The following is a 26,325-nucleotide window of genomic DNA, read 5'->3' on the forward strand; positions in this document are numbered from 1 at the left end:
GCAGGCCGGGGCAAGGGGCCGATCAGGCGATCGGAGGGTGATGGGGGTCGACACCTCTGGCCGAGGCATCAGGCCTGGGCAAGGGTGGAGCCGGTGATGGGGGGAGGTGGGGGGTCCCCTGCCCAGGCCTGAATCCTGGGCCAGAGGCGTCAGGCCTGGGCAAGGGGCTGATCCTGGGATTGGAGGGTGCTTGGGGTCAACGCCTGAGGGCTCCCAGTATGTGAGAGGGGGCAGGCTGGGCTGAGGGACACCCCCCCCACACACACACCCAGTGCACGAATTTTGTGCACCGGGCCCCTAATATATATATAAAAGCCAAGTGACTGAAACAACCAGATTGACCAGTCGCTATGACACGCATTGTGGCTGGCCAACTGGCACGAGCAGGGGTGGGGCCTGCCAGCCAACCTTCTGCGGCCCCTTCCCCCAGGTGGCCCAGCCCTGATTAACCCTGATCAGGGAGGGTCAGCCGGACCCCACCCATCCACGAATTTGTGCACTGCGCCTCTAGGAACATTATAAGAAAGAAAGGCTCTAGATCTCATGGTCCATGTCACCTTGTGCTATCTATTTCATCTTTCCAGATTCCTGTGCTCAGCAGTGGAAGATTTTGTGATTGATATTGTAAAGACCTGGAGTCAGATAAAACAGAACAATGCAACAATAGAGTCTGTGATTTTGAAAGTAAGTTTCCATTCCTTTTGTCTTTCACTCTGTGGAGCCAGGTGCTTCTTATTGGAAATTGTAAAAGAAAAGCAGGGAGGAGCAACTAGTAAGCATCCTGATGGGAAAAAGTCCACCTCATCAAATTCCATCTTTCACCAAATGAAGAGTGGCACTATTCATGCTTATATATGTACCATGTACCTAACTATATGCCAAGCATCTGCCCACATCTAGACACAAGTGTACACCAAGCATGTATGCACACAGTTGTATACCAGAACATGCTTGAAAGTATGTACAAAAATACATACTAGAAATACACCTACATTTGCCACTTTAGCAACAGCAACAATAACTAACACTTATAATAGTACTTACTTTATGCCAGGAACTTTTAAGCACTTTTAATTTATTAACTTATTTAATCCTCACAATTGTCTTAGAATTAAGACAATTAATTCTTAAGCACAAGGAGGTTAGGTAACTTGCCTCATCACAAACTATTAAGTGATATAGCTGGGAATCAAGCCATAATTATTCAGCACATTCCCAAATATGCACATATACAAAGGCAGACACATCAGGCATCCATGCAGGGACACGTCCACATCCAAAGAATCATGCCCATGAAAATACAAATTCAGAAATATTTATCTTTCCTCAAGTTGGCCATATCATTTTATAGGCCAATATGACATGAGAAAAACTTGGCAACATGCACTGGTTCCTGCAGCTCTTCAGAAACAAATGAAATCTGTTTGATCCTCTAACACTTTTCGGTTATCTCATCACATCTACCCAAGTATTTCTTTTCCCAAACTTTCATCTGCCAACAGATAACTTTCTATGCTCAATGTTCCTGGTCAACTACTACCCCTTCCCACCTCTTCCCATACCTCCCCAGATCCTCATTCTGTCCTTTTAAGCACTGATCCCTTATAACAATGCCCTGTCTCCTTCCTCCCTATATAGAGCGACTTAATATATGACAAGCTCAATGTCCTGATTGATGTCCTGGCTGAGGAGGCAGCAGTTGAGAAGAGTGCAACAGTATGTGCAGATAGTAGCAAGGCACATGGAAAGCCCTTCGCCCCTCAAATAGACCACATAGCCAAATGCAAGTTGGAGCTGGCCACAAAAGCCAAGAATCTCCAGAAATCCTTGAAACTCATTGTATTCCAAGTTGAACAAGGTAAGGGTCCCAAGGGTTGTGGAGATTGAGGTAGGAAAAAAAAGAAGGTTCCAGTGAATGGTTTACTGGTTTCCTTCTCTTTAGGTTTTCTACTTGACTCCACTACCAAAATTTGACTAGATTCTGCATTCACAGTCCTCAGACTCTGCTGATTTGAAAAGTGTCAGTCCTTATGATAAGCTGCTGCTTTGGCTCCTCCTACCTCCCTGCACTCAACTCTTGCTACTTGTTTATTTTTGGAACTAATGCTCATTCTAAACAATTATAGCTGTTCAAAGCTCTGTCAGCTTCCACCACCAGCCATGAATTTTTTCCACCCATTCCTGTTTCCGTCCAACCACCAAGCCTGTGACTATTTTAGAAGGAAAATAGTACTTATCTCTTCATGTCTTGCACAGTATCAATTAAGCACAAGGGCCCTGAGAGTGGTCCTGGCAGCTCTGAAATTGATTGACATTTCCCAAACTCATGACAAGTTGCAAGCTTTCAACTCAGTATGAAAACTCTTTCAACTCCTTCAACTTCTTAATTTAACATTTTGGTTCCCACTTCTTCCCAGAATGCTTCTTTGAAAATTAGATCAGAAGATGGTATAAGACCAAGTGTGTTCTACCTGAGGTATTGAAATTGAGCAGATGTCCATGTAAAAGTCCTTTAACTTTTAGCCATGGTACTTTCTTCTGCCTTGGTACCTTTAAACACAACCTCAGCCAAATTTCCAAGAAAGAAAGGAAATATCCCTTCTGCATTGTGAAATAATTAAACAGTCAGTTTGCCTCTATTTCTGTAGTAGTTTCCAATTAGTGATGATTTTATTACAACCAACCCTCAGCCTGCTCATCAACACATAAGTCAGATTTAGAAGGGCAGTTTGTGGCTATGGGATAGAAAAAGCCATCCCTACTAGGATAGAGATTGAACCTATGTGCTTTGGCATAGGCTGAGCACCTGAGCTATACACTATACTGGTGAAATGAAGGAGACTTCTCAAATATGGGTGAGACATTTGAGTGAAAAAATGGCATGTTCCTAGAGGCTAACATTTATAGCAAAAGTCATGTGACTAAATGAATTAACAGAGCTAAGAATAGAGGTAGAAGAGCAGAGGGTTTCCCACCGTGCCCCACCCCCTTCCTACAGCTGCCTCTCAGCTTCTACTCACAATCACATTTACTGGGTGACAGAAAAAGAATGACCAGTAAAACAGAGAACACTGTGGCATGGATATGAAGAGATATGGGGGCAATACTGTAAGAAACCTGAGACTACAAAAATATCATGGAGGAGAAATGATGGTCCAAATTAGAGTCTCTGTTGTCTAACCACACACTGACTAGCAGAAAGGAAATTATGGAGAAATGCCTGATAAGTGTGACCAATTCTTCCTCCCTCTTCCCTTCCTTTCCTTTCCTTTCCTTTCCTCTCCTCTCCTCTCCTCTCCTCTCCTCTCCTCTCCTCTCCTCTCCTCTCCTCTCCTCTCCTCTCCTCTCCTCTCCTCTCCTCTCCTCTCCTCTCCTCTCCTCTCCTCTCCTCTCCTCTCCTCTCCTCTCCTCTCCTCTCCTCTCCTCTCCTCTCCTCTCCTCTCCTCTCCTCTCCTCTCCTCTCCTCTCCTCTCCTCTCCTCTCCTCTCCTCTCCTCTCCTCTCCTCTCCTCTCCTCTCCTCTCCTCTCCTCTCCTCTCCTCTCCTCTCCTCTCCTCTCCTCTCCTCTCCTCTCCTCTCCTCTCCTCTCCTCTCCTCTCCTCTCCTCTCCTCTCCTCTCCTCTCCTCTCCTCTCCTCTCCTCTCCTCTCCTCTCCTCTCCTCTCCTCTCCTCTCCTCTCCTCTCCTCTCCTCTCCTCTCCTCTCCTCTCCTCTCCTCTCCTCTCCTCTCCTCTCCTCTCCTCTCCTCTCCTCTCCTCTCCTCTCCTCTCCTCCCCTCCCCTCCCCTCCTTACTTCCACTTTTTCTCTATAGTTCTGGATGAACAAAGCAGACAGATGATATCGGTCAAGAACTTTACTTCAACTTTTCCCCCGGAAGATGACTCAGAAGATATTAGCCAGACAAGCCCAAGACACCGTAAGGATATTTCTGTTCTTCTTCTCTTATTCTACCCTAGTGGCAGAAAGTAAATATGTGTTTTCATGCATTTTCCTTTAGCCATAATCCTACTCTGCAGTATATACCTCTTCCTCTGTCTCAGAAAACTCACACTATGAGACCCCATGTGAATGTCCACATGTAATGACACTATTAGGTCCTTTGAAAAGGCTGGCCTGATGAAATCCAACATTTGAAACTGTTTTCACTGCTAGCAAGCAAGTAACAGCTTCACCGACCTCTCAGTGGAAGCCCCTGTCCATCTAAGATGATCCCTCTTTGGAAAGCAAACCCTGAACGTTATCTCAGAGAAAGTCATTGAGCTTGACCCTACTTCCACAGAGAATATAGTGTGAAATACAAGTGATGACAGGGATTGCTTGTTTGCATCTGACACCGAGGTGATGTCATTTGTGTCTAGGTTCTCGTTGTGGCATTTTGTCTTCTATACCTTCTCTCACAAGTGAAGACCTAGATAACCTTAATTTGGAGCACTTACATTTTACACCTGAAACTATGTAAGTATTTAGCCTTATGACCTTTTTATGGCTTTCTTTTCTCTGGTTAAGAGCATAGCCTAAGAATGCCCAGAATCAAATCTTGACTGTACTTTACTAGTTGTCTGACCTTATGCAACCAATATGAGCTTCAGTTTCCTTACATGTAAAATAGAGGTAATTGTAGAACCTGTTAGATAGGTTTGTTGTATTTATTGAGTTTATATATGCAAAGTACTTGAACTGAGCAGTGCTTGGCACCCATAGTTAAATGCTATATGTGTTAATATTTATTATTGTTGTTATTATTATTATAAACAATAAATGTTAGCTGTTGTTCTTTCAAAGGACTTGTTTTTCCACTGTTGCCTTTAACAGTAAACGACTGAAGGGACTAAAAGACTAATGGGCATTTAGGGATTAGGCAGTAAATCTAAAGATGTTTGTCTCACTAGCCCTACTAGTTTAGAATATTCCCAGCAGCCAAGTTCTGTCCTATTCACTCATTTTGAGTTACATTAAGAATATCAGTTAGAAAGATTTTAATTTCTGGACTGTGGTTGAGGGAGGCAAATCTCATATGAGAGATGTAGGGTCAGTTAAGTAATGAATTTTTAAAATTACCTATAATTGAGGAGATACACTGTACCCATTTTTACTTTCCCAAACGAAGAACACAGTAGCAATTATTGAAGTTTTTTGCAGTTTTTCATTTATTCCTATCTCCAGCCCCCACTCCCTTCTACTTCACCATTGGCTTAAGTTCATGGACCTACCTAATGAGTTTTGATCAATGGTGTGCTAGCAAATGTTTAAAACCAGCTTTCTGGGCTGGGGGAGGGAAACCCTGATTTATTTCCTGGTATAAACCCTCCCACCATAATCTATTTCAAGCTACTGACACAATTCCACTAAAAGCAGAGTTGAGAAGTGATAGGAATAATCAGCTGACATGAACTGGTACAAACAGGCTTCAGCACACCACTGGTTTTGATGTCAACACCTGAGAAGAATGCAGAAGAATTAAAAAAAAAACTGCCTGACATATATATCTTCTTTTATCAGTCTTTTCTCCCAAATGTGTTGCCACTTTGCTCTTTGGTGTGAACACACCACAAAGGAGTTCAGATACATCTGAAAACAATAGTGCAGGCTTTACTCCCACACATTTTTTATTGTTTTAAAATGTTTTTATTTATTTTAGAGAGAGAGGAAGGGAGAGGAAGAGAGAGAAAGATTAATGTGAGAGAGAAACATTGATTGGTTGCCTCCCATATGCACCCCAATTAGGAACCAACCCCACAGCCTGGGTATGTGTCCTGACCCAGAATCAAACCAGCAACCCTTTGGTGCAAGGGACGACACAATCAACTGAGCCACACCAGCCAGGGCTATTCTCATACATTTTTATCTGAGATACTCAAAAGTTCTTTATGGGAATAAACCAATGATTCTATAACCCTTTATTATATGTGGAAAAATATTGGCCACTCATATCTGAGGGCCTCCAAAGATTACTTCTTTATTATGAGCCCCAAATCCACTGAATCTCCCAACTAGGTGGGTGCCCTCTTTTACATCTAACAATGCTAGTTGTTAACATAATAGGAAATCTACTCGTGCTTCCCAAGAACATTAAGGCTTGTGTCCAATGTAGAGGAGGCCTTCCCTCAGTGTTTTTTTTTTTATCATGCATATGAAGTCTGCTGCCCAATAATAATGGCACTTCTTTTGTGCACCAATGTCTGCCCTCTTCTTCCCTTTGCCTAATTTCAGATGTTTCAAAGAAAAGTGCGTCATGAACAACTATTTTGGAATTGGACTGGATGCTAAAATTTCTCTGGAGTTCAACACCAGAAGAGATGAACACCCAGGACAATACAAGTAAGGAAAAGAAACTCCCCTTCCTACATGAAGACAGACAATAACCATATATACATATATTGCTACATCCCCTACCTCTCAGATAAGCAACAGAAATAAGAGGTCCTTTGGAAGTAAAATCTTGGTCCCAAGATTATCCTAATGGTACTGCTTGCCCCAAATGTTAACCTTGTCTGTGATGACTCTGCATTGGCATCCTGAACTTTGGCTGCCTTCTTAATCTAGACATGTAAGTTACTGTGTAGGGACAGCTAACTGTGTTACTGTTGTTTTAAACAGATTACATTGACTTGATTCAGCAAATTGCTTATCTTTGTTCTGTGAGAACTTGACCAGATCCTAGTAATGGCTTCAGGTCTGGTTTTTATTAACAAGGATGCAAAGTATTAACTGACTAGTTCTTTGTGTTACTAACCTGGTTCCCTTGGCTCTACTTATTTTAGATTATCATTTCTGTTCCATTGATCTATGTGTTTATTCTATACAAATACCACACTATCTTGTTAACTGTAGCTTTATAGTTAGTTTTGAAATTGAGAGATAAAAGTCCTCCAACTTTGTTCTTTTTCAGAATTGTCCTGGTTGTTCTAGATATTTTGCATTTCTATATAATGAAACTATTTTTATAAAGAAACTAAAGTGCCCAAAGTACTTGTGGTTTAAAACAGAATACAAGTAATTTTGTACTAGCCTTCTTACAAGTCAAAGCTCATGCCCTGTGGTGGCTTATTTCTGTGGCTTTACTTTAAAAACAAAAACTCATCAACACAGACAACAGTATGGTAGTTACCAGAGGGACAGGCGGTGGGGTGGGGTAGTAAAGGGTAAAAGGGGTCAAATATATGGTGAAGGGAGATTTGATTTTGAGTGGTGGGTACATAATGCAATATGCAGGTGATGTATCATAGAATTGTACACTTGTATTTAATCTTATTAACCAATATCACCCCAATACATTTAATTTAAAAAGAATTGAAGGTCAGAAAAGGAGATAAGAAAAAGATAAATGAGTTTCACAGATAAGAAAAAGATAAATGAGTTCATCACCACCAAACCAGTATTATATGAAATGCTGAAGAGTATTTTTTTAAGAGGAAGAAGAAGAAAAAGGTAAAGATAAAAATTATGAACGACAAATAGGGAGGAGGAAAATATGAACAATAAAATGGCAACACATACATAGCTATCAACAATTGAATCTAAAAATAAATGAATAAAGACTCTAATGAACAAAATGAACCAATTAATAAAATAGAACCAGAGGCATAAAAACATGGAACAGACTGAGAAATATCAGAGGGAGGGGGAGCAGGAAGAGATTAAACAAAGGACATACTAGTACGCATATATGCATTACCTATGGACACAGACAATAGGGTAGTTAGTGAATGCCTGGGGCGGGTGGGAACTGGGTGGAAGAAGGTGAAGGGGGTAGGTTGGGGAAGGGGAACAGCTGTAATACTCTCAACAATAAATTTTTAAATAAATAGATAAATAAAAACTCACAGTAAACTCTAGCCAACCTTTCTCGTGATTGTAAAGCCCTATGTTTGTTTTGATCAGAGATCCTACAATCAGCAGGATTCTGTCCTTTCTACCTCCACCCCAAGTCTCCTGATATCTGTGCCTGTCCCATCTTCTGTCCACTGAATCCTCTTCTATAATCTACCTAGTAAATTTAAGTCTAATTCTATAGCACTGAATTAAGAAGTGTTTAATATGCAGATCTCAGAAAAATCCCTCCACTTTGCCAGAAAAAAAAATGTGCTTCAAAGAAAAAGTTATGTTTAAAATGAAATTGATTCCAAGCAGCTAAAATCTTGAGCTCCTGTAATGGTACTTGCCAAGGTAGCTAGTGTTTATCAGCCAGCTATACGCAAAGCTTTTTATAAGCATTACTTGCTGAATATTGGCTATCTCTTCCAAGTCTGAACCAATATTAGAAGCAAGTAAAATGGCAAACTTACATACCAATGGATGCTAAAGCTTTTAAGGGGGCCAGGAACCCATTTCAGCAGGTTTGAATGGAGATACCAGTTACACCATCCTAGCATATCCTCTTGTATTCAGTTACCGTTCAATATGACTCTTCTATATGTGAAGGCACGTGAGGAATAAAATGGTGTCCCCTCTTGCTTTTCCTCATCCATTTACCTTTATATTATTCACCCTGTGGCTACCTTTTTCTACTTTATCTCCCTGTAGTAGCCGCCTTAAGAACAAGATGTGGTACGGCCTTTTGGGAAGCAAAGAACTTTTGCAGCGCTCTTATAGGAACCTGGAAGAACGAGTGCACCTGGAGGTTAGTAGAAAAGAGGGTACTTTTTCCTGGACATAGAAAAAAAGAAATCTCACTACCTTGGTAATCAACTTTCCCCTATATTCTTGCTTCTCTCTGAGCTTTAACTCTGATCCTACTCACAACTCATGGGAGGAAGGCATGAAGATAGATTTCCATTTTATGGATGAGAAAATGATAGCATGAAGAGAATACAGAGCCCTTCCACTATCTCTATAATGTTCCTTCACATTCCTATCTTTCAGTGTGATGGAGAAGCTATCTCTTTGCCAAACTTGCAAGGCATTGTAGTGCTCAACATTACCAGCTATGCTGGAGGCATCAACTTCTGGGGAAGCAGCACAGCAACCACTGTAAGTATGAAATAGGGGACAGGGAGGGAGAAATGTTTGGCCCCTCTAAGATATCTCAGAAAGGAGAGTTAGACTCACTGGAGTAGAAAGAAAGTGGACAATGTGGGGAGAGGAGGTGGGCTGGGAACCTTTATTAGTAGCAGCTGTATAAGCAGCATTTTAAAAGGAAATTAGCATTTCAGAATATAAAAAAAGAATCAACCAAAGACCCCAGGATAAGATCAATTCTTAGGTGTCACCTGGACTTTGAATTTTTCATTCCTCAGGCCTGACAGATCCTAGTAAAGTTACCTAAGCCATGCTCTTTTCTCCAAAGAGGTCTGTCAATAAAATCTCCTGAGAAACTGGCCATGACCATTTTTCTCTGACCTCACTCAAGAAGGCCATGAGGCCAATGGGACTGGTCTTGGGCATTTATGATGCTAGATTGGACAGAGAGGGAACCAGCTCAGAGCAGTGATCTCAAAAGGAATTAAGAGTTATTATCTCAGTGCCCTTTTCCCAGGTGGGCTCCCTGACCTCATCTTTCCCCCTTTTAATATATAGTTACTCCACTCTTCATGAGCTAGGAAAATTCTCACTAGGAGCCTTCAAAGCATACCTGCTCTGTGATAGACAATGTATGGTTTCTCAAGTGGATATGTGACACAGATCTTCCTCCTCAGGAATATGAGGTTCCTGCAATAGATGATGGGAAGCTGGAGGTAGTGGCAATCTTTGGTTCTGTACAGATGGCAATGTCCCGTATCATCAATCTGCATCATCATCGCATTGCCCAGGTAGGCAGTGGCTGGGTTGGCACCAGAAAGGGACTGAGCTCTGTGGCTACAATCCAGGATATGGAATTGTCCCAGAAATTAACTGGGAATAACTATCGGGGTGGAGGGATGAGGTTATCTGGTGGACAGCAAGGTGCTGGCTAAGGTTGGAGACAAAGGTGGTAGGAACTGAAGGAGCAAAAAGCCTATAGATGGCATGTGTTTTATCCCTGAGATAATCTGATTTACATCCTTGCCAGTCCTGCTTCAGATACACATTATGGCCATGACTGTGGTATTATCAGTAGTTGCCTCATTTTTCTGCCCTATTCTCCCTCCTCTTCCCTGGCAGTGCCGTGAGGTGATGATAACCATTGACGGTGAAGAAGGTATTCCAGTGCAGGTGGATGGGGAGGCCTGGGTTCAGAGGCCAGGCCTTATCAAGATTAGATACAAGAACGCTGCCCAGATGCTGACAAGAGATCAGGTAAGAAAGGAAAGGCTTGCCTCGGGCTCCTGCATTCTCATGTACAACTCTTGCTGAGTACTGAATACTTCCAGTCAAGCAGAATTCTTCAAAGGGCTGTGTGCTTGCCACTTATATCAGAGTCACCTTGGATACTTGCTAGAAATGCATATCCCCAGGCCCCACACCAGACCTAATGAATCAGAATGGGGATGGGTAGTTTCTGGGAACTTGCATTTTTAAACAATCCCCCCAAAGACATTTTGATATTTACTGACATTTTCAAACCTCTAAGAGAGTGAAACAAGGAGCTTCCCTCCTATGGTTTTAGACGAAGCTGTCCTCTCTCCACTGCACATAGAGCTAAGACTTTGAGTAGTTACAGAGAAATCTGTTCTTTCAACAAGAGATTCTTCATTAACTCTGGTCTTTAGGCTCCTCTATGGTTCCTTAAGGTGCTGCACTCACAAGTGTCACCCACTTCCGCTAAGCCATCTAAATCTATTTAGTTTATATCTATTTAGTTTATATCTATCTAAATATCTAAACTAAATCTATTTAGTTTAGATATATTATCTCTAATTGTAGGTCCTCCCAACAATTCGATAACATAGATACACTTATTCCCATTTTACAGGTGAAGAAAATGAGGACCAAAGTGGTTAAATAACTTGCTAAAGGTCATACAACCAGTAAATGATAGAAAGATCATTCAAAATTAAATCAGATATTTCTGGTTCTATAGTCTATCACAACATATTACTAAGATTTGGCAAAGAAGGGAACATGAAAGATGCTCCACTATCTTATTGATAATGGTGCAACCATATAGCAGTGTCTGGGAGGCAGATGTCTATCTGATTGAATCATATTGTCCCAAGACTCACGATAGTAACAACAACAGCAAAAACTAAAAGTGCCTAGTACATAAGAGACATTGAATAAAATGATGGATATTTGTATAGGTGTGTAGTTGGGTGTATGGGGGAGTGGGGGCCCTCTTTTCCCTTTACCCACAATACCCACAAATTTCAGACTCACGGACAGATCTATCACATGCCCTCTTAGCTACAGAAATCATTAGGATCTGCCACTGTCTTCATCTCCAGGACTTTGAGAACTCAATGAAAATGTGGGAGTGCAAGCATACGGAAATTCAAGCTGCCTCTCAACCCCAGTTGGACTCCCAGGAATCTCAAGATAGCCTCTCTGATGAGGAGTCTGCTCAGATACAGCACTTAGCCCAGCTTGCAGAAAATCTCATCAGCAGGTAAGTGAAACTAGCCTAGACACAGGGCTGAAAATCCTAAAAAGGGATATAGGAAGAAGCTGATTTGTATCTATTGGCTACTGGGGAGCTTGGTCTCAGAAAGCAGTCTTACCCAAAGCTCTGAAGTTTGACAGGGACCCTGACAATCCAAATAGAAAATGGTCTTTGTGCTCAGCAACATGGACCTCTCCCATTAGACCTAGAGGTGAACTTTTATTTCCTCCTGTTTTCCCAGACCCAACAGGACTAAGAATGTTTATCCTTTCCCTTAAATATCAGCAGGGCCTTGGAGTTCCTGGAGTCATCTTCCCTCCTATACTCTGGCCTCCCACTATCCTGAAGCACCTACAACTGAGACAATATAGAAAAAGATGAATACCTAGAGTAGAGACAGTTTTGGCAGAGATAGCTATCTAAAATATATATATATATAAATAATAGGAGGTGCCAATTTGGGTACCCAGGGCTTTCTATTCTTAGCCCAGCCCTCACCAGCACCCCAGGACAGAAGTCCTTCAGAAATACAGACTTATCTATCTGTCCTTGTTTTATTACAGACTTACTAACCTGAGCAAGGTCCACCAGCATGTATCTGTCCTCATGGATTCTGTGAACGCCAGTGCCAAAATCCTGGATGACACCTTTAATGGCCAAGACAGCAGCAATGAGGCAGCTGCAGCTTCCTTTACTCCCATTGAGGTAAGGGGGCAAAGGGCAAACCAAATAGTAAAGGTGATGAAAAGGAAGGAAGGGGATCCTTCCTAGGCTGCATGGAGAAATTGGGCAATGATAGGTCAAGAAATTGATGGATAGAGTGGAAGGGAAGGCAGGTATTCCTTGACTGTTCCAAGTCCAGAGTGGCTACTAGGGGAATCCTATAGCAGATTTCATCATCTGAGACCTATCCCTCTTCTCTGATAGCCACCTACCACACTGACCTTAGGGGGAAAAGGGCAATTAAATGGAGAGAAACTTGGCCTTGGCCCTTCTTAATCCCAGGTAACCTGTTAAGGCAACACCTGTCATTAAAACCTGAGCTCCAGGCTGCCTTGGTTTCCCTCTCAAGGGAGATATTCAGATGAGAATGCTTGAATGCTTGATGTTAAACGTGCCATCCCATGACTTTACCTATTGCCAAAAGATTTATGGGATGCTTTTATTTTAAAAATATTTTTATTGATTTCAGAGAGGAAGGGAGAGGGAGAGAGAGATGGAAACATCAATGATGAGAGAGATTCATTGATTGGATGCCTCCTACATGCCCCACACTGGGGATCCAACCTGCAACCCAGTCATGTGCCCTGACTGGGAATTGAACTGTGACCTCCTGGTTCATAGGTCAATACTCAATGACTGAGCCACACCAGCTGGCCTATGGGATACTTTTAAAAAGTAATTTTAGTGCTAGGCAAATGATACCAAAGGGCCACATATAGAGCCAGAGTTTTCTAAAATGTTGGTTACTTATATATTTTGGGCCAGTTCTTAGTTGGAGGAAGCCTTGAGTTTCAAGAAGGCAGAAGGTTGGGCCTAACTTCACCTACCATGGGAAAGGTACTAGTAGTTTTATTCCAGTGGCAGTAAGTAGCCTCAAGGTTACTCTCTGGTTTTCATGTTTCCTATTTCCCTATGCCCATAGCACTCAATCGATATCAAATGCCAAGTTGTACTGTCTCACTTCATAGGATATGCCAATACAACTACGGTAGTTGACAGCTGGCATCAATTCTAATTTGGTCCCAGTGCCCATGCTGTACTAGCTGTATTATATTTTGAATATTACTTTTTTACCTACAGCCACATCCCACTAGCTTGTTCCTCCCTTCCCACAGAGAGGAACAGCTACTAACCAACAACTCCTCTGTCTTTGTCCTTTCCCTTACTTTCTTTTCCATTTTTCTCCTCTCAGACTCTAAGCAGAAATGATGCAGTCGATGTTACATTTAGTCTTAAAGGGCTCTACGATGACACCAGAGCTTTCCTGGAAAAAAACTTGGTGAGTGGAGGGGGTTGGAACAAGGGAGGGCAACGTATCCCATCATGATCTATGCTTGGTTTTAGGGAAATGGAAGACCTGGAGGAGCTTTTTAGCCAGGTGCTTAGCTGGCAGTCCCTGCTGTGTTATACTCACCCAGGGTTGTCATTGACTGTATCACTTCATAGGTTATGCTACCATATCCTTGAAGAAAAGTCTCCCCCTCTCCTTTGGCAAATGTCTCCTGGGTCCAGACCCATTAAAGTAGGTTGTTCCCATCATACCTAAAACAGCTTCAGTAGGAAAAGGTGAGCTCTTTCAAGCTGCTCTGTATCTCCCAAGTGTCCATATACCTCTCTCACCATGAAGACAATATGGAATAGTGGGAAAAGTTGGGAAACTCTAGTTTCAAATTCCAAATCTGCTCCTTACTAACTATATTGGTTTCCATAAGGTTGCTGAAACAGTGTACTAAACTCTGAGTGACATAAAACAACAGAAATTTATTGTCTCACAGTTCCATAGGCTAGAAACCTGAAATCAAGGTGTCAACAGGGCCATATTTTCTCTGAAACCTGTACGGGAATCCTTCCTTGTCTCTTCCTAGCTTCTAGTGACTTGCTAGCAATCTTTGTTGTTCCTTGTCTTGTAGATGTATTACTCCAATCCTCCATCTTCATGTAGTGTTCTCCCTGTGTCTCTCTGTCTTCAAATGGCCATCTTCTTATAAGGATAGCAGTCATACTGGATCGGGGGCCTACCCTATTGCAGTATGACCTCATCTTAAAAAATGAATTATATCATCAATTACCATATTTCTAAACAAGGTCACCTTCTGGGATACTGGAGTTAGAATTCCAACATAACTCTTTTTTTTGGGGGGGGGAAGGGAGAACACAATTGAATCCATAACACCAGCTGTGTGAAATAATTTCACCTCTCTGGATCTCAGTTTCCCTATCTACAAAATAGAAATGGTAATCTCTACCTTTCCAGGTTCTTGTGAGGATTAAACTAATTATTGTATAATATCAGCTTGATAGATGGTAAACTTTATTAGCCTTAGGGAAAATGGACTGAGGCTAAATTTTTGAGCTACAAAAATAGTTGCATGGTTCACAGAAGGCAAAGCCCATAGGCACACATGGTGAGTGTGCTCTGATGAGTCAACTGATCATGACTACCCCACTTTTGGGTTGGCTTTAGGGCAATGTGGCAGGTGCTGTTTTTGCTTGTCATCTAATTATTGTTTATTTGAAGAGGGCCTTCTGAGTTGATATTCCAAGAAGTCCACCCACTTCCCCTTTTCCATTTGCACATCTAATTGGCACACTGCACAGGCAGTGGAATGCCTAAGGCAATCAGGTCAGGTTGACCCAGAATCTGAACCCCAAGCTAGAGTTTTTCAACCTTAGACAATAGCAACAGAAGTACCTTCTATATATTGGCAGAATTCAATGGCCTTGTCAGTTTGGGTAGCAGGAAATATGGGAACTTGGACTTTCATTGCCACTCAAACTTTCTTGAGGCTCATGGCATGAATATTGGTTCCTGCTAGCCAAAAACCCAAATTGAGCACACAGCATATTTAACATAAGGCCTGATAAGAACCCACACACACATACACACATCCAAATGAGACCAGGGGTCAGGCAGCAGCTAACTAAGAATGACCAAATATCTCCAGAAAGGCTATTTCATAGAAGGAGTATGGAGAGAAGACTTATTTCATTTAGCCCTAGCTAGTTTGGCTCAGTAGACAGAGCATTGGCTTGTGGATCAAAAGGTCCCAGATTCGATTCACGTCAAGGGCACATACCTTGGTTACAGGCTCCTCCATGGTCCAGGCCCTGGTCAGGGTTTGTTCAGGAGACAACCAATCAATGTGTTCCTCTCACATCAATGTTTCTCTCTGTCTTTCCCTCTCTCTCTTCCACTCTCTCTAAAAATCAATGGGAAAATGTCCTCAGGCGAGGATTAACAAAAAAGACTTATTTCATTTGGGTGTTATTTCTCCCCTTGAAGGAGGATACTACAGAGCTCACTGTTGGCAGCTGGATGTAGATTTATGATGAAGTAAATACCATCCGGTAACTCTCACTTCCCTTATTTGGCAACCTCATTTGTGCTATGACTAGTTATGTGTTGGGACAGGAACCAAGAAATAAGCACCTAAGTCCTCTAAGTCAGTTTGTACATTTACCTCAGAGAAGAGTCCTGGACAAGTTTTCCACTGGAGCCAAAAGGGCAGGCAAATAGAGTACAAGACTCAGGCCTACCCACCTACTATTTTTCAGAGCCTGAGTCTCCAGATGCCAAATATGAAGACAATAGGAAGTCATTTTATCCCTTTCCTATTATGATTAGGAATCATTTTCCAAGGCTCAAAATTCCTTTCTTTTTTATACCTTTGGGTTTGACTACCAAAGTGTTGTTGGTAGATATGCTCCTAAGGACTCCCTGCCCCTTACCTCTTTACCTTGAAGTGATGGTGATTTCTATCTGACACCCATTCTCTCCCATCCCATTGTCATGTGTACACAAATGTCCTATGCATCTGGGCTACTCTGTACTATCCTAAATCATTAGCTATAAAACAAAATGAAGAGATATTTGTCTCTCTCATATCCCATCCTGAGTGGTCATAACTTCCAGCCTCATCCCTCACTCATTCACCTGCCACTTATTTGTGACAGTTGGCAAGGTTCCATTTATGGCTGGTGCATCAAGTGGCCACTGAAAGAAGCCACATAAGGGCCAGATTGAAAATATCAGCATATATCTATACTCCCAGCTCACTATTTACTGGAATATGAACAATATCACCTATGTTGCTGGTCTAGAACTTGGTTTGTCTGAGTTGGAGATGGTCCCAGAAGAGTCCATTTTAAGTCTCCCATGGACTGAGTAGAGTTCATTCTGTGGGTGCTGGGGGGTTACTAGGGAATACTTAAGCTGTGTTTCCTGAACCTGTGGGACAAGCCATCTGGAACTCATTTCTTACTAAGAGTGAATATATAGGGGCTAAAGCACAGCCTGAAGAGACAGGCCCTCTTTGCCAGGAAGGAAAATTGAGCCAATCTCTCTCTAGGTCACTCCTTACTTCACAAAGCAGCCTTTAAATTATAGTAACTATGTAATAAAGATTCTTCCTAGTATCCAGTTATCCCACATATCCTTTATGGGCCTGTGTGGTATAGAGGATAGGCCATAGTGTTAAACTGATCTGAGTAAGTCTAGCCATATTCTGTGGGAGCCTGGCCAGCCCTTTTGCACCTCTGCACTTTTTACCACTCTCTATGCAATCTCCACTTTCCATCCTTGGTTATCAGGGTTCTCTCCAGCTAGTCTTCAGTTGATTTTTCAGGGTGTTTTTCCTGTATTTTAGTTGTATTTCCAGTTTGGTCCTGGGAAAGTGTTAGTGTAGCCTCCACTTATTCTACTGTCATTTTGGAAGCTAGCCATGTGATTTTGAACGCTAAACTTCTTTGAGTCTGTTTTCTCACATAGAAAACTAGAACAGTATTACTTTGCCAGCTATTGAAAAGTGATTGAAAAGATGAAATGAAATTATGAATGCATGGTTCCTGGAATATAGTATGGGCTCCAAAGTTGGTGGCTGTTATTTATAGAGACCCTTGTCCTGGACCCTAAACTGTAGAGGTATAATTCAATATTAATTGATCCTGGTCAAAGGGCCTTTCTGCTTGCCAAACTGAACATCTCCAGCCCCAAAGGGGGCTTTCATAATTTTTCAGTGTCTCCCTATTGAGAAAGAAAAGAACTCACTACACTTTTCCATGACTCCACAGCTGAAAATTATGCAAGTTGGCACCCTGTGGTCTCATGGCCACTACCAGCGAATAGCAGTCGAGGAAAGGACAAGAGTCTATGATGCAGGGTGGTAGGCATTGGACACTCACTCTTTTTCCTGTCTTCACTAGTTGAGAAATGCTGAGGATGAGGCCACACTGCAAATCACCCTGGATGCCATGAATGAGGATTTTGAAAAGCTATCTGAGATCAACTGGATGAATTCAGTCCTTTTTCCGGAGGTATGTGACCTGAGGATTGGGAAATAAATGGGAAGAGGTATTATTCCTTGGTGCACTGCCTTCCAGTGTGGACCAAGACAATGACTGATGCAGCAGAGAAAATCTAGTAGTAGCTTTTGGCTTGAGCTTAATGACTCTCATCTTCCCATCCCCTCATCATAAGTAGACAGGACAAGACAGAAAGCACATTGAAAAATCATATGGCCATGGGAAAGTAACCAGAAAGGACTATTCTGTGGAAGGAGATGATTAGGAAAGAATAAGCAAGTTTGCTTTTTTTCTGTGCTGTTCTCGTCACAATTCCCCTTTCCTGCTCAGTACATGCTGCCAGGACTGAATTTATCTGGTACATACCATTTTGATGATACCAGTTGTTTACAGCCAACCTCTGTTCTAAATGTTTAGCTCCCAGATCTTACTGGTAGTTAACGTGTCCAATTATCACCTGTCCCTCCCCATCTGGAAGGATAGTAGGCTTTCCAGTGCCTGCCCCTAGAAGGTGAGTGGCTTAAAAGCAAATCAAGCATGCCACTAGTGGCTACAATATAGTTGTAAGGACATTGTCATTTTTGGACAACTCTGAGTACTTTCCTGAGATTGAAAAATAGTCCCATTTAATAAATGACCCCAAAATGTCCACCGATTACTAGGTAAATTATTCTCTTTATGGTCTGACATAGTTTTTCTTTAAGTCTCTTCAACATACAAGGGCTCATTTCAAACTGTATGAATCCCTGGTTCCCCTACTCATTATACCTGTTTCTGGCTTCATACACCAATTATATGTATCTTGTAAGCAAGCCACACATATGCATGTTTGGACTTGTGCAGCAATCAGATTATTGTTTAAGAGAAAAAGCCACATACAACTTTAGGTTAAAGGATTTAATAACTTTCTCATATATCTTTGCTGATGACTTTGCTGCTTTGAGAGGGGAAAACATGTTGTTATGCAGAAAAGGAAGTCAACTATTGTAGCATCTTATTTCTCTTATTACTCAGTGCAGCTATATCTTACTAAGCTCCCGAACTAAGCAACTGGACTGGACACTGAGAGTAATTAGAAAAACTGTCCATGGTCTAAAGCAGGGGTGGGGAAGGTCTGGCCCATGGGCTGTATAAGGCCTGAGAAATCATTTGGTCTTGCCCTGCCAAGGCATTAGGAATGAATTAATTAAATGTTTGACCAAATATAGCAGGCCAGTTTTTAAGTTGATAATTTTGTATGGCCTGCAAAGAATGTCATAAATACCCAAATGGCCCTTAGCAGAAAATAGGTTCCCTACTCTGGTCTAAGGTCTCAGTATGTGAGTTGGTGTGGCTTAGGGCATAATCTCTTTTCTGGATTTCAAAATTACCATAAAGATGAAGAAGCAAGACTCTAAAGAAGGGCAGAGTGATTTGAAAGAAAGCCAGGAAGATTTTTCTCATTCATGTGACAATAATCTTGCTCACCTTAAAACCACAGAAGATTCAGATCCATTTTGGTGGAAAAAGCAGGATGACAGCCAATTATTCATTGGGCTTTCCAAGGCTTTGGCTGAGGGGAAAGGTCTTGTGCCCTTCCTTTAGGTTACTTCTCAAAGACAATTCTGAAGGTCCTGTACACAGCTTAGAGGAGAGAAGGTAAGTAGGAGTCAGAGCAGGAAGAGGATGAGGTCAGGTATATACTTTTATTTTAATGTAAGGATCAAAGGCATACATAACATTGAAGAGAAGAAAATCCCCAAGTTTCTTGGATTGTGTTTGGCTGGACTTTCTGGCAACAAGATTAACCTTGGGATATGTTTTACTAAGACCAATAGTAAAACAAACACACGTTAGCAGGAGTGAGAGGACTGGGAAGCTAAGCTGGAATTAGAGTCTGAATAATCTCTATAGCAAATAACCCACACTCATAATTAACAGCTATGTGTAGAGAACCTTCTTTGCATTCCAGACATGGAAGTAGGTGGCCTACGAGGCAGGTACTTCCTTATAGCAAGGTATTTACCCAAGGGAATTAGTTGGGGCTTACCAAACTATACGTCTGAAGGAAGGAGTGAGTTTTTCTAATTCATGAAAAGATGCCACATGGGTCAGCAGTTGCCCTAGCAATCTCACCCTACTAATTGTTAGATGCATGACTTCAGGTGACATATTTTACCTCTTTGAGCCTCTGCTTCCTCATTTCTACAATAAGGGTAATAGTAGTTACTTTATGAGGTTGTTTTGTGGCTTATATGAGGGCATTTATTAAAGTATTTAGCAAGGCACCTGGCAGAGAATATGATCTTGATAAAGAAAAGTTGCCTTCCTAGGGCATAGGACTAGAAGTATCTACCACACCTGGATAGTTAGCAGATCTGCCTGCTTTCTGCCACCATCCTTGTTCATAATCTTGCCAGGCCTCCAGGAATTATTTCTGAATGTTAGGTAACTAACATTTTGACCTTCATCTTGCTGTGGTTTCCCAGGAAAAATCTTCAGACACTGACAGTAGAAACCTCGGATTGAAAGTTAAGTTCCCCAAATCGAGGAAAAAGAAGCTAGAAGAGGAAGACAAGCCTAAATCAGGCCAAGGAGTCCAGGGTTTTATTGGTAAGTCTCCCTCACAAGGATAGGGGCTACGAAGACCTCCACAGCAGCCCTTGTACCTCCCAGGGAGCTGAATATCCAATTAGAAATGTTCACAGTTATGGTGATGGAGGAGGCTGGCTGAGAGCCAACCTTAGGCAACAGTAAGTGATATCTTGGGAAAGGTGTGAGCTAGAAAGTGATATGGACACTGGCAGGGGAAGAACCTGAGAAGGAACCTTGCATTGTGATCTCTGTGATGTAGAGAGCTGAAGAGAAAAAATGGTAGGAGGCAGTTACTTTTCTGCTTGCCCCATTCCTGTTCTGCGTTGATAAGTATGGCAAAATAACCATACTTAGATCTCTCTCCTAGTCAGCTACAACTACAAGATTTTAGTCCTGTTCCGGAAAATAGTATTATTTGAAATGGGTCGGGGGTATCAGTGCTGGGCATCTACAGGGTCAGGAACAGGTTTCATGACATATCTAAATATTTTTATTCACTATCTATTATAGTAAGTCCCTGTAAATACAAAATTTCTATGTTGCGTTATTTGAATTTCAGTTCTATCCCATCTTCAAAATTGAACTTATACATTATTGATATGTCAGTGAGGCTAAAAAGAAGGTTCTCTTAAAGTTGTCAGTTACACTAATTCTGATGTCAATGTTCTCTCCTAAATTTTGGGCCTAGACAACCTGGAAGCTTGAGAGATATAGCAATAGTGGACATAGGGGAAAAGGGACGGAGGGTATCAGTTTGTTTCGTTTTTAGGAAATGATAGTTTGCACAAATGCCAAGAGAAAATCTCCCGGACCAAGCTGTGTTTTTTCAAGTTTGGTCCAAGGTGTTTGATTTCCTAAGAATCTGCCTGTTGGGAGATAATGGTATTTAAGAGTCTTTCTGAAGTTCCATGGACTTTTCACGTTCTGAGAATTCATCCCACTTGTGTTTGGCTTACATAGTGTCAGCTGGGTTTTTTGTTGGTTTGTTTTTTTTGTTTTATTGATGTTTCAGAGATGGTGGGTACAATAGAAATAAACCAGTCTATCTTCTTTGCTCTCTTTGTGATCCACACATTTGCACATCTGGCAATGGGCTAACCTCATTATTTCTATATTTGTTTGTTTCTGAAGGAAATTTATGGCATCGCAGAAATCGTGAAGATGAAGCAAAAAATGATGAACCCCCAACATCATCAAGATATCAACTGTAGCCTTTGAAAGCTGGAAAGAGAACTTACAACGTTTAGAATTTTACTAAAAAAAAACTCTCAAAACCTCAATATAGGCTAGACTAAATTATTTTAGAACAAACATGAGCACCACCAAGAAAGATCCTCCAATTCCTTATACTAATACACTTTTCCTGGACTCAATCAGGTCTCCTTAGAGGTTTACATCATTTCATTGGCCAAAGATTCCTATTCTGAGTTGTCTTATTCAGTTCTCCTTCTCTTTGTGCACATTGAGCAACTACAGTATTTAATTGGGATAAGTTCTTTATGAATGGCCTGGGATCTACAAAGAATTCAAGGTAGTTCACCTCTTCAGGGAGTTTGTGAATGGTTTTCTCTGACTATCAGAGAAACTGTTGATGCTGGGAATAAATGAAAGAAATACTCTCAGGGAGATGAGGAGAGGGGTCAGGGTAGCCAGGCTTGGCTGTGTTTCTTCCCCAGTCCTCCCTGTTGCAACTTGAGGAGGTCTCTTCTAGTTGGTTTATTAAGATGACAATGAGGTCCTGGGAGCGTGTCCATTTGCCTATTACAATGATCATGTGAAATCTTTCCTTGTAAATGTAGTGACTGCTCTCTGCATTTTTTTTTCCATGTGTGCATGTATGTCTTTGCACATGTACAGGTGGTGCTCTGGCGGCTGTGTGGGCCCATTGTTTGGAATTCACCCCTATGGCAACCATATAGGCTCTCTTCATACTGCCTTGATCCTAGCCTGCTTGCTTCCATGGAGTGTTTGCCTGCATTCTTGCTGGATTTTTTAACTCAATGTTTTGCCGCTGTACTGCAGTATAGATTATGTATAGAGACATATAGATGTATATATTATATATTATATATATATTTTAAGAGCTGCGAATACAACTCGACCTCTAAGTGACCATATAATTTATTGTGCTAACCTAGGAATCCCTCCCCACCCTAATCCCATCACCCACCCCCATTACCCTACACAAACGCACACGTACACACACACACATACCTCTACCAACTGCCCGACTTCTTGGTGGAACTTCCAATCTTTTGGTGCATTTTCAGCGTCTTTGAAGTGGCTGGGCCATACTTATAGCCCAGCTGATTCTGACGCTTCTTTAAAATTCTGAGCCAGGCCAGGAACAGGAGAACAAAACACCAATGCCCTAGAGAAGGGGGCTAAGCTGGCATGCTGCCTTTTTTCTCCGTTTGTCCTGGACTCTACATCAGCAACTGCCCCAACCCGTTCTCTCCCATTCCCCAGTAAAAAGACCTTTTTGGAGCAACCAGGTCTTGAGCTCTGTGACTTAGATGCCTGATTTAGGGACCGCCTGACAATCCAGTAAGAGCCTAGGCCCTTCCTCACAAGCTCCATCTGGGCCTACATCTGCTGGACAAGCTGTCGGGTGAGTCCCCAAATCACCTTTGAATTTCCCATCTTGCTCAAGAGGGGCATTCAGAGTAACCAAAAAGAACATGGGCCTGGGAAAATGGAGGCTAATACCCTCTGCTTTTCCAATGGTTCTTCCAAATTTCTTATGGAAACAAAATGTGCCAAGATTGCTCCCAATCCCAATTTGCATTTTTTTCAATGCCCACTCCCAGTCAGACAAACCTAATCAAACTCCAGTGTCCAGAGAAGTTCTCTCTTTTTGGCCTTGTTTCCCCCTCCCCACCCTCAACTCACACCTTTAAGTAAGTGTCCCTTCCCACTGATCAAAAGAAAGCCAGAAAACTGGCCTCTCCCTACTTCTCAAACAAACTTAGTGTGCTCAATCACCTGACTCCATCCAGGCTGGTTCATCGAGGTGCACAATCCAGACTCCAACCACTGGTTCTCAGCTCTGGAATTCCACCAGCCTAGCCCACTTAAACCAGCCACCTGTGTTTTACCTCTACAGGGGTGAGGAGAAAAATACTAACAAGGGGATAGCCCCCCAATGTCTGATTGCTGTGCCAAACAAATTAAGAAGTTCTAGCTCTACAACTTTAGAACGTTAATGAAAAAGATAAAACATGGAAAACTTATTTAAGCGTCAGCATATGTTAACTTACTGTACATATTTCAGTGGGGGTATGTGCTGTTGCTGTATCTTTGGCTTTCTCTGCTTCATTCTTTCTTCCCAGGAAGAAGTATTAGATCAAATCAGACAAGATTGAGCGTGTTCAGGGTGGTATGGCCGTAGACATGTATTAAATGAAATCAGGAAGGTCACCATTGCAGCCTGACTTGGCTTTTCTATGGCTGCACATATTAACACCTGCACACTTACTCCCAGAGTTGGGAACCAAGTTGCATTTTTCTCAGAAGGACCTTTTCCAAAATGGGAATTTTCCAAATGAGCAAATTTAAGGAAGAAGAAGAAGAAGAAGAAGTCCTAGAAGAGGGTAGCCTTATCTTGGCAGTGCCTAATCATGGCTCTGTCTTATAATTCTTTTTATCACTGATAATAGTAAACTATAAGAAGACTCCATCTCTTGTTCTTACTTTGCTGACTTATAATATGTCTTTGTACACTGTAGTGCTATTGTTGCTTTGTTGTACCATCTGGGTTCCCTTTCACCCACTCTGAGCCAGAATGATATTGAACAAAACCACTTGGATTTGAGGCTCGATTCAATTCATGGAGAATAACTGATAGGTGATTAGGCCCAGGAGCAGGTGTAGTTTGCTAAATTCCTTGGTTATCTCCTAAATTGCTTAGTTACCAGTTGCTTCCCCAAAAGGAAGACAGCTTGCTGAGCACCTGTTCTTGCATGTACTAGCTTGCAAACAAAGCAAGGAATGGTAATCTCTTTCTCCAGGGAGCTTGCTTAGCCTCTGGATGCCTAAGTTCCTTTCAGGACTTCAGTATTAACTACTTTCAGTAATATAATTGCTCGAGTGGTGGGACCAGACACCAAGTACCCATCTTAATTATGTTCAGAGATGCCATTAAGAGCCAGTGTTCTGGGGTTTGCTTGCATCTTTGGTAGCACTTTCTGAGGGATTGAGTGGGCAATTCTTGGATAGAACAGTGGGGAAGGAGAACACCAAGAGTCTTGGACTGCCACCAATTGCTTCTGGTGTCAATACTACAGGTCAGCCCTCTCTCCAGAAAGGGCCTGTACTGTGTCCAAAAGGGCAGGAGAAGAATAAGAAAGAGATTTTCAATTTAATAACTTACGTTAAAGATTGATTAGAAGCCAGTTGGGGTCAACACAATCTTCCCTCAGGACACAAGTGGAATAGTTTTAGTTTCGTAAAAGACAGAAATGAATACCAAAGCAAACAAACCCATTAACATCATTCCATCCTGTAAAGGACCTCAACTGGCAATATGGCTTGTGGAATTGTATCTGTATCTTTGTCTGCTAATCTGTAATCCATGCTGTTCTGTTCCATTATTTTTCTTTTTTTTCCAAAGGCCCTTGCAAATCAGCAGGACCAGGGGCTGGATGGGGAGGAGACGGGTAGTTGTGGGGTAACAGGTAAAAGCAGAAAGAAAAGGTCCATAAAGTGAGCCTGTTCCTCCTCACCCAAATAATGGAACACCAGTTTATAGTTAATAGTTTTGCTTCTTAAAATATTTTAATAAATGGATAAACATAATCATACCAGTGGCTCATCATTTAATTCAGGATGGGGGGAGATGAATGGCAGTGGTAATGGTGGATGAGCTTGGGTGGTATCCAACCTCTAAACAAGCCACATGCATGTAAGGATGGCAGGTCAGGAAGGACAGTAGCAACACAAGCCAAGGATCTCCATCAGGGTGATCATAACATTAAAAGGGATGCCACAAAAAGTTCTAAAACAGCTGCAACTTGGGACAATTCTGTGGGAAAATACCTGCCACTGTAATTGTTTTAAAAGCCAATTCTCTGCAAGACCCAGATTTCAATGAAATGAACTGTAGAGGGAAAGTGACATACAGAAATACAGTCCTGACTGCTAAATAGATGCATAAATGCAAAATGCACACTAAAGAACTTTTGGCATTACAATCTGCCCACCTCACACATACATTACATACTCCTCACCCCTCCAGAAGGGTTTGAGGTTGGAAAGAGTAGTCTGATCAGATGCAAAATTGGTGAGGCCTGGGATCAAAGTTGGTTCAATTGCTGCCCCACTAACAGAGACCCTTGTCACATTTAATAGGTGGGCAAACTAGGCTGTACTAGACCAGAATTCCGCAAAATGCTACACCTGGGTAAGAAGTTGGATCTTCTAAATCCTTGACTTACCAATACCAAAACTATCTCTTACTTAGAGATGAAACAGATGTGATCTTCAGGACCATATTTCAGTCTACCCCCATAAAACTATATTCTTAGTCTTTCTGATGAAAAGAGCCCTGTTTCTGAGGAGCTATCACCATGTTAAGAAATTTATAATACATCCTGTAGGCTAGGGGAGTACCATCTGAATTGAATTTAAGTCTGCTTTTTAAATCATGGTATAATAAAATTGCCTTTTTTTCTTTTGGTGTAAATGTCAACAAATTTTAACACATGTAGATATTCTAGTAACCACCACCACTATCCAGGATACAGAATAATTTTCACTGCCCCATAAATCTCCTTCACATCATCCCTTTATAGCCACATCTTAACTCTACCTCTAACACTGACCTATTTTCCATCATAATAGTTTTTTTTCTTTCAAGAATGTCATAGATTTAAAAGGGAACCTACTGTATGGGAAAGCATATTTGCCCATAATCCCATCTAATAAGGGTTTAATTTCCAAAATATACAAATAATTCATACAACTCAACACCATGAAGACCAACAATCCAATCAAAAAATGGGCAAAGGACCTGAATAGACACTTCTCCAAAAAGGACATACAGATGGCCAAGAAACATATAAAAACATGCTCAACATCATTAATCATCAGAGAAATGCAAATTAAAACCACAAGTGAGATATCACCACATTCTTGTCAAAATGCCTATCTTATCTAATAATAGACAAATATGGTAATTAACCATACCTCCAACACCCTTCCCATTGGTCAATCAGGGAGATATGCAAATTAACTGCCAACCAAGATGGCAGCCGGCAGCCAGGCAGCTGA

At 41.6% G+C, this 26,325-nt stretch overlaps 1 protein-coding gene across 1 annotated transcript in view; it reads left to right on the forward strand.

Moving 5' to 3' along the window:
* DGKK (diacylglycerol kinase kappa) overlaps positions 1–21,369 on the forward strand; it is a 137,488-nt gene extending 116,119 nt beyond the window's left edge. Inside the window, exons 15-29 of the mRNA XM_015563108.1 lie at positions 585–684; positions 1,639–1,858; positions 3,811–3,915; positions 4,358–4,454; positions 6,210–6,317; positions 8,523–8,619; positions 8,862–8,969; positions 9,635–9,748; positions 10,080–10,214; positions 11,303–11,463; positions 12,021–12,162; positions 13,373–13,459; positions 17,383–17,493; positions 19,950–20,073; positions 21,187–21,369. Coding sequence (XP_015418594.1) covers positions 585–684; positions 1,639–1,858; positions 3,811–3,915; positions 4,358–4,454; positions 6,210–6,317; positions 8,523–8,619; positions 8,862–8,969; positions 9,635–9,748; positions 10,080–10,214; positions 11,303–11,463; positions 12,021–12,162; positions 13,373–13,459; positions 17,383–17,493; positions 19,950–20,073; positions 21,187–21,266 — 1,789 coding nt within the window. The 3' untranslated portion in view covers positions 21,267–21,369. The remainder of the gene's footprint in view (positions 1–584; positions 685–1,638; positions 1,859–3,810; positions 3,916–4,357; positions 4,455–6,209; positions 6,318–8,522; positions 8,620–8,861; positions 8,970–9,634; positions 9,749–10,079; positions 10,215–11,302; positions 11,464–12,020; positions 12,163–13,372; positions 13,460–17,382; positions 17,494–19,949; positions 20,074–21,186) is intronic.
* The last annotated feature ends 4,956 nt before the right edge of the window (positions 21,370–26,325 follow it).

Source organism: Myotis davidii, unplaced genomic scaffold (assembly GCF_000327345.1).
Source record: "Myotis davidii unplaced genomic scaffold, ASM32734v1 scaffold1292, whole genome shotgun sequence".
NCBI classification, from domain to species: Eukaryota; Metazoa; Chordata; class Mammalia; order Chiroptera; family Vespertilionidae; genus Myotis; species Myotis davidii.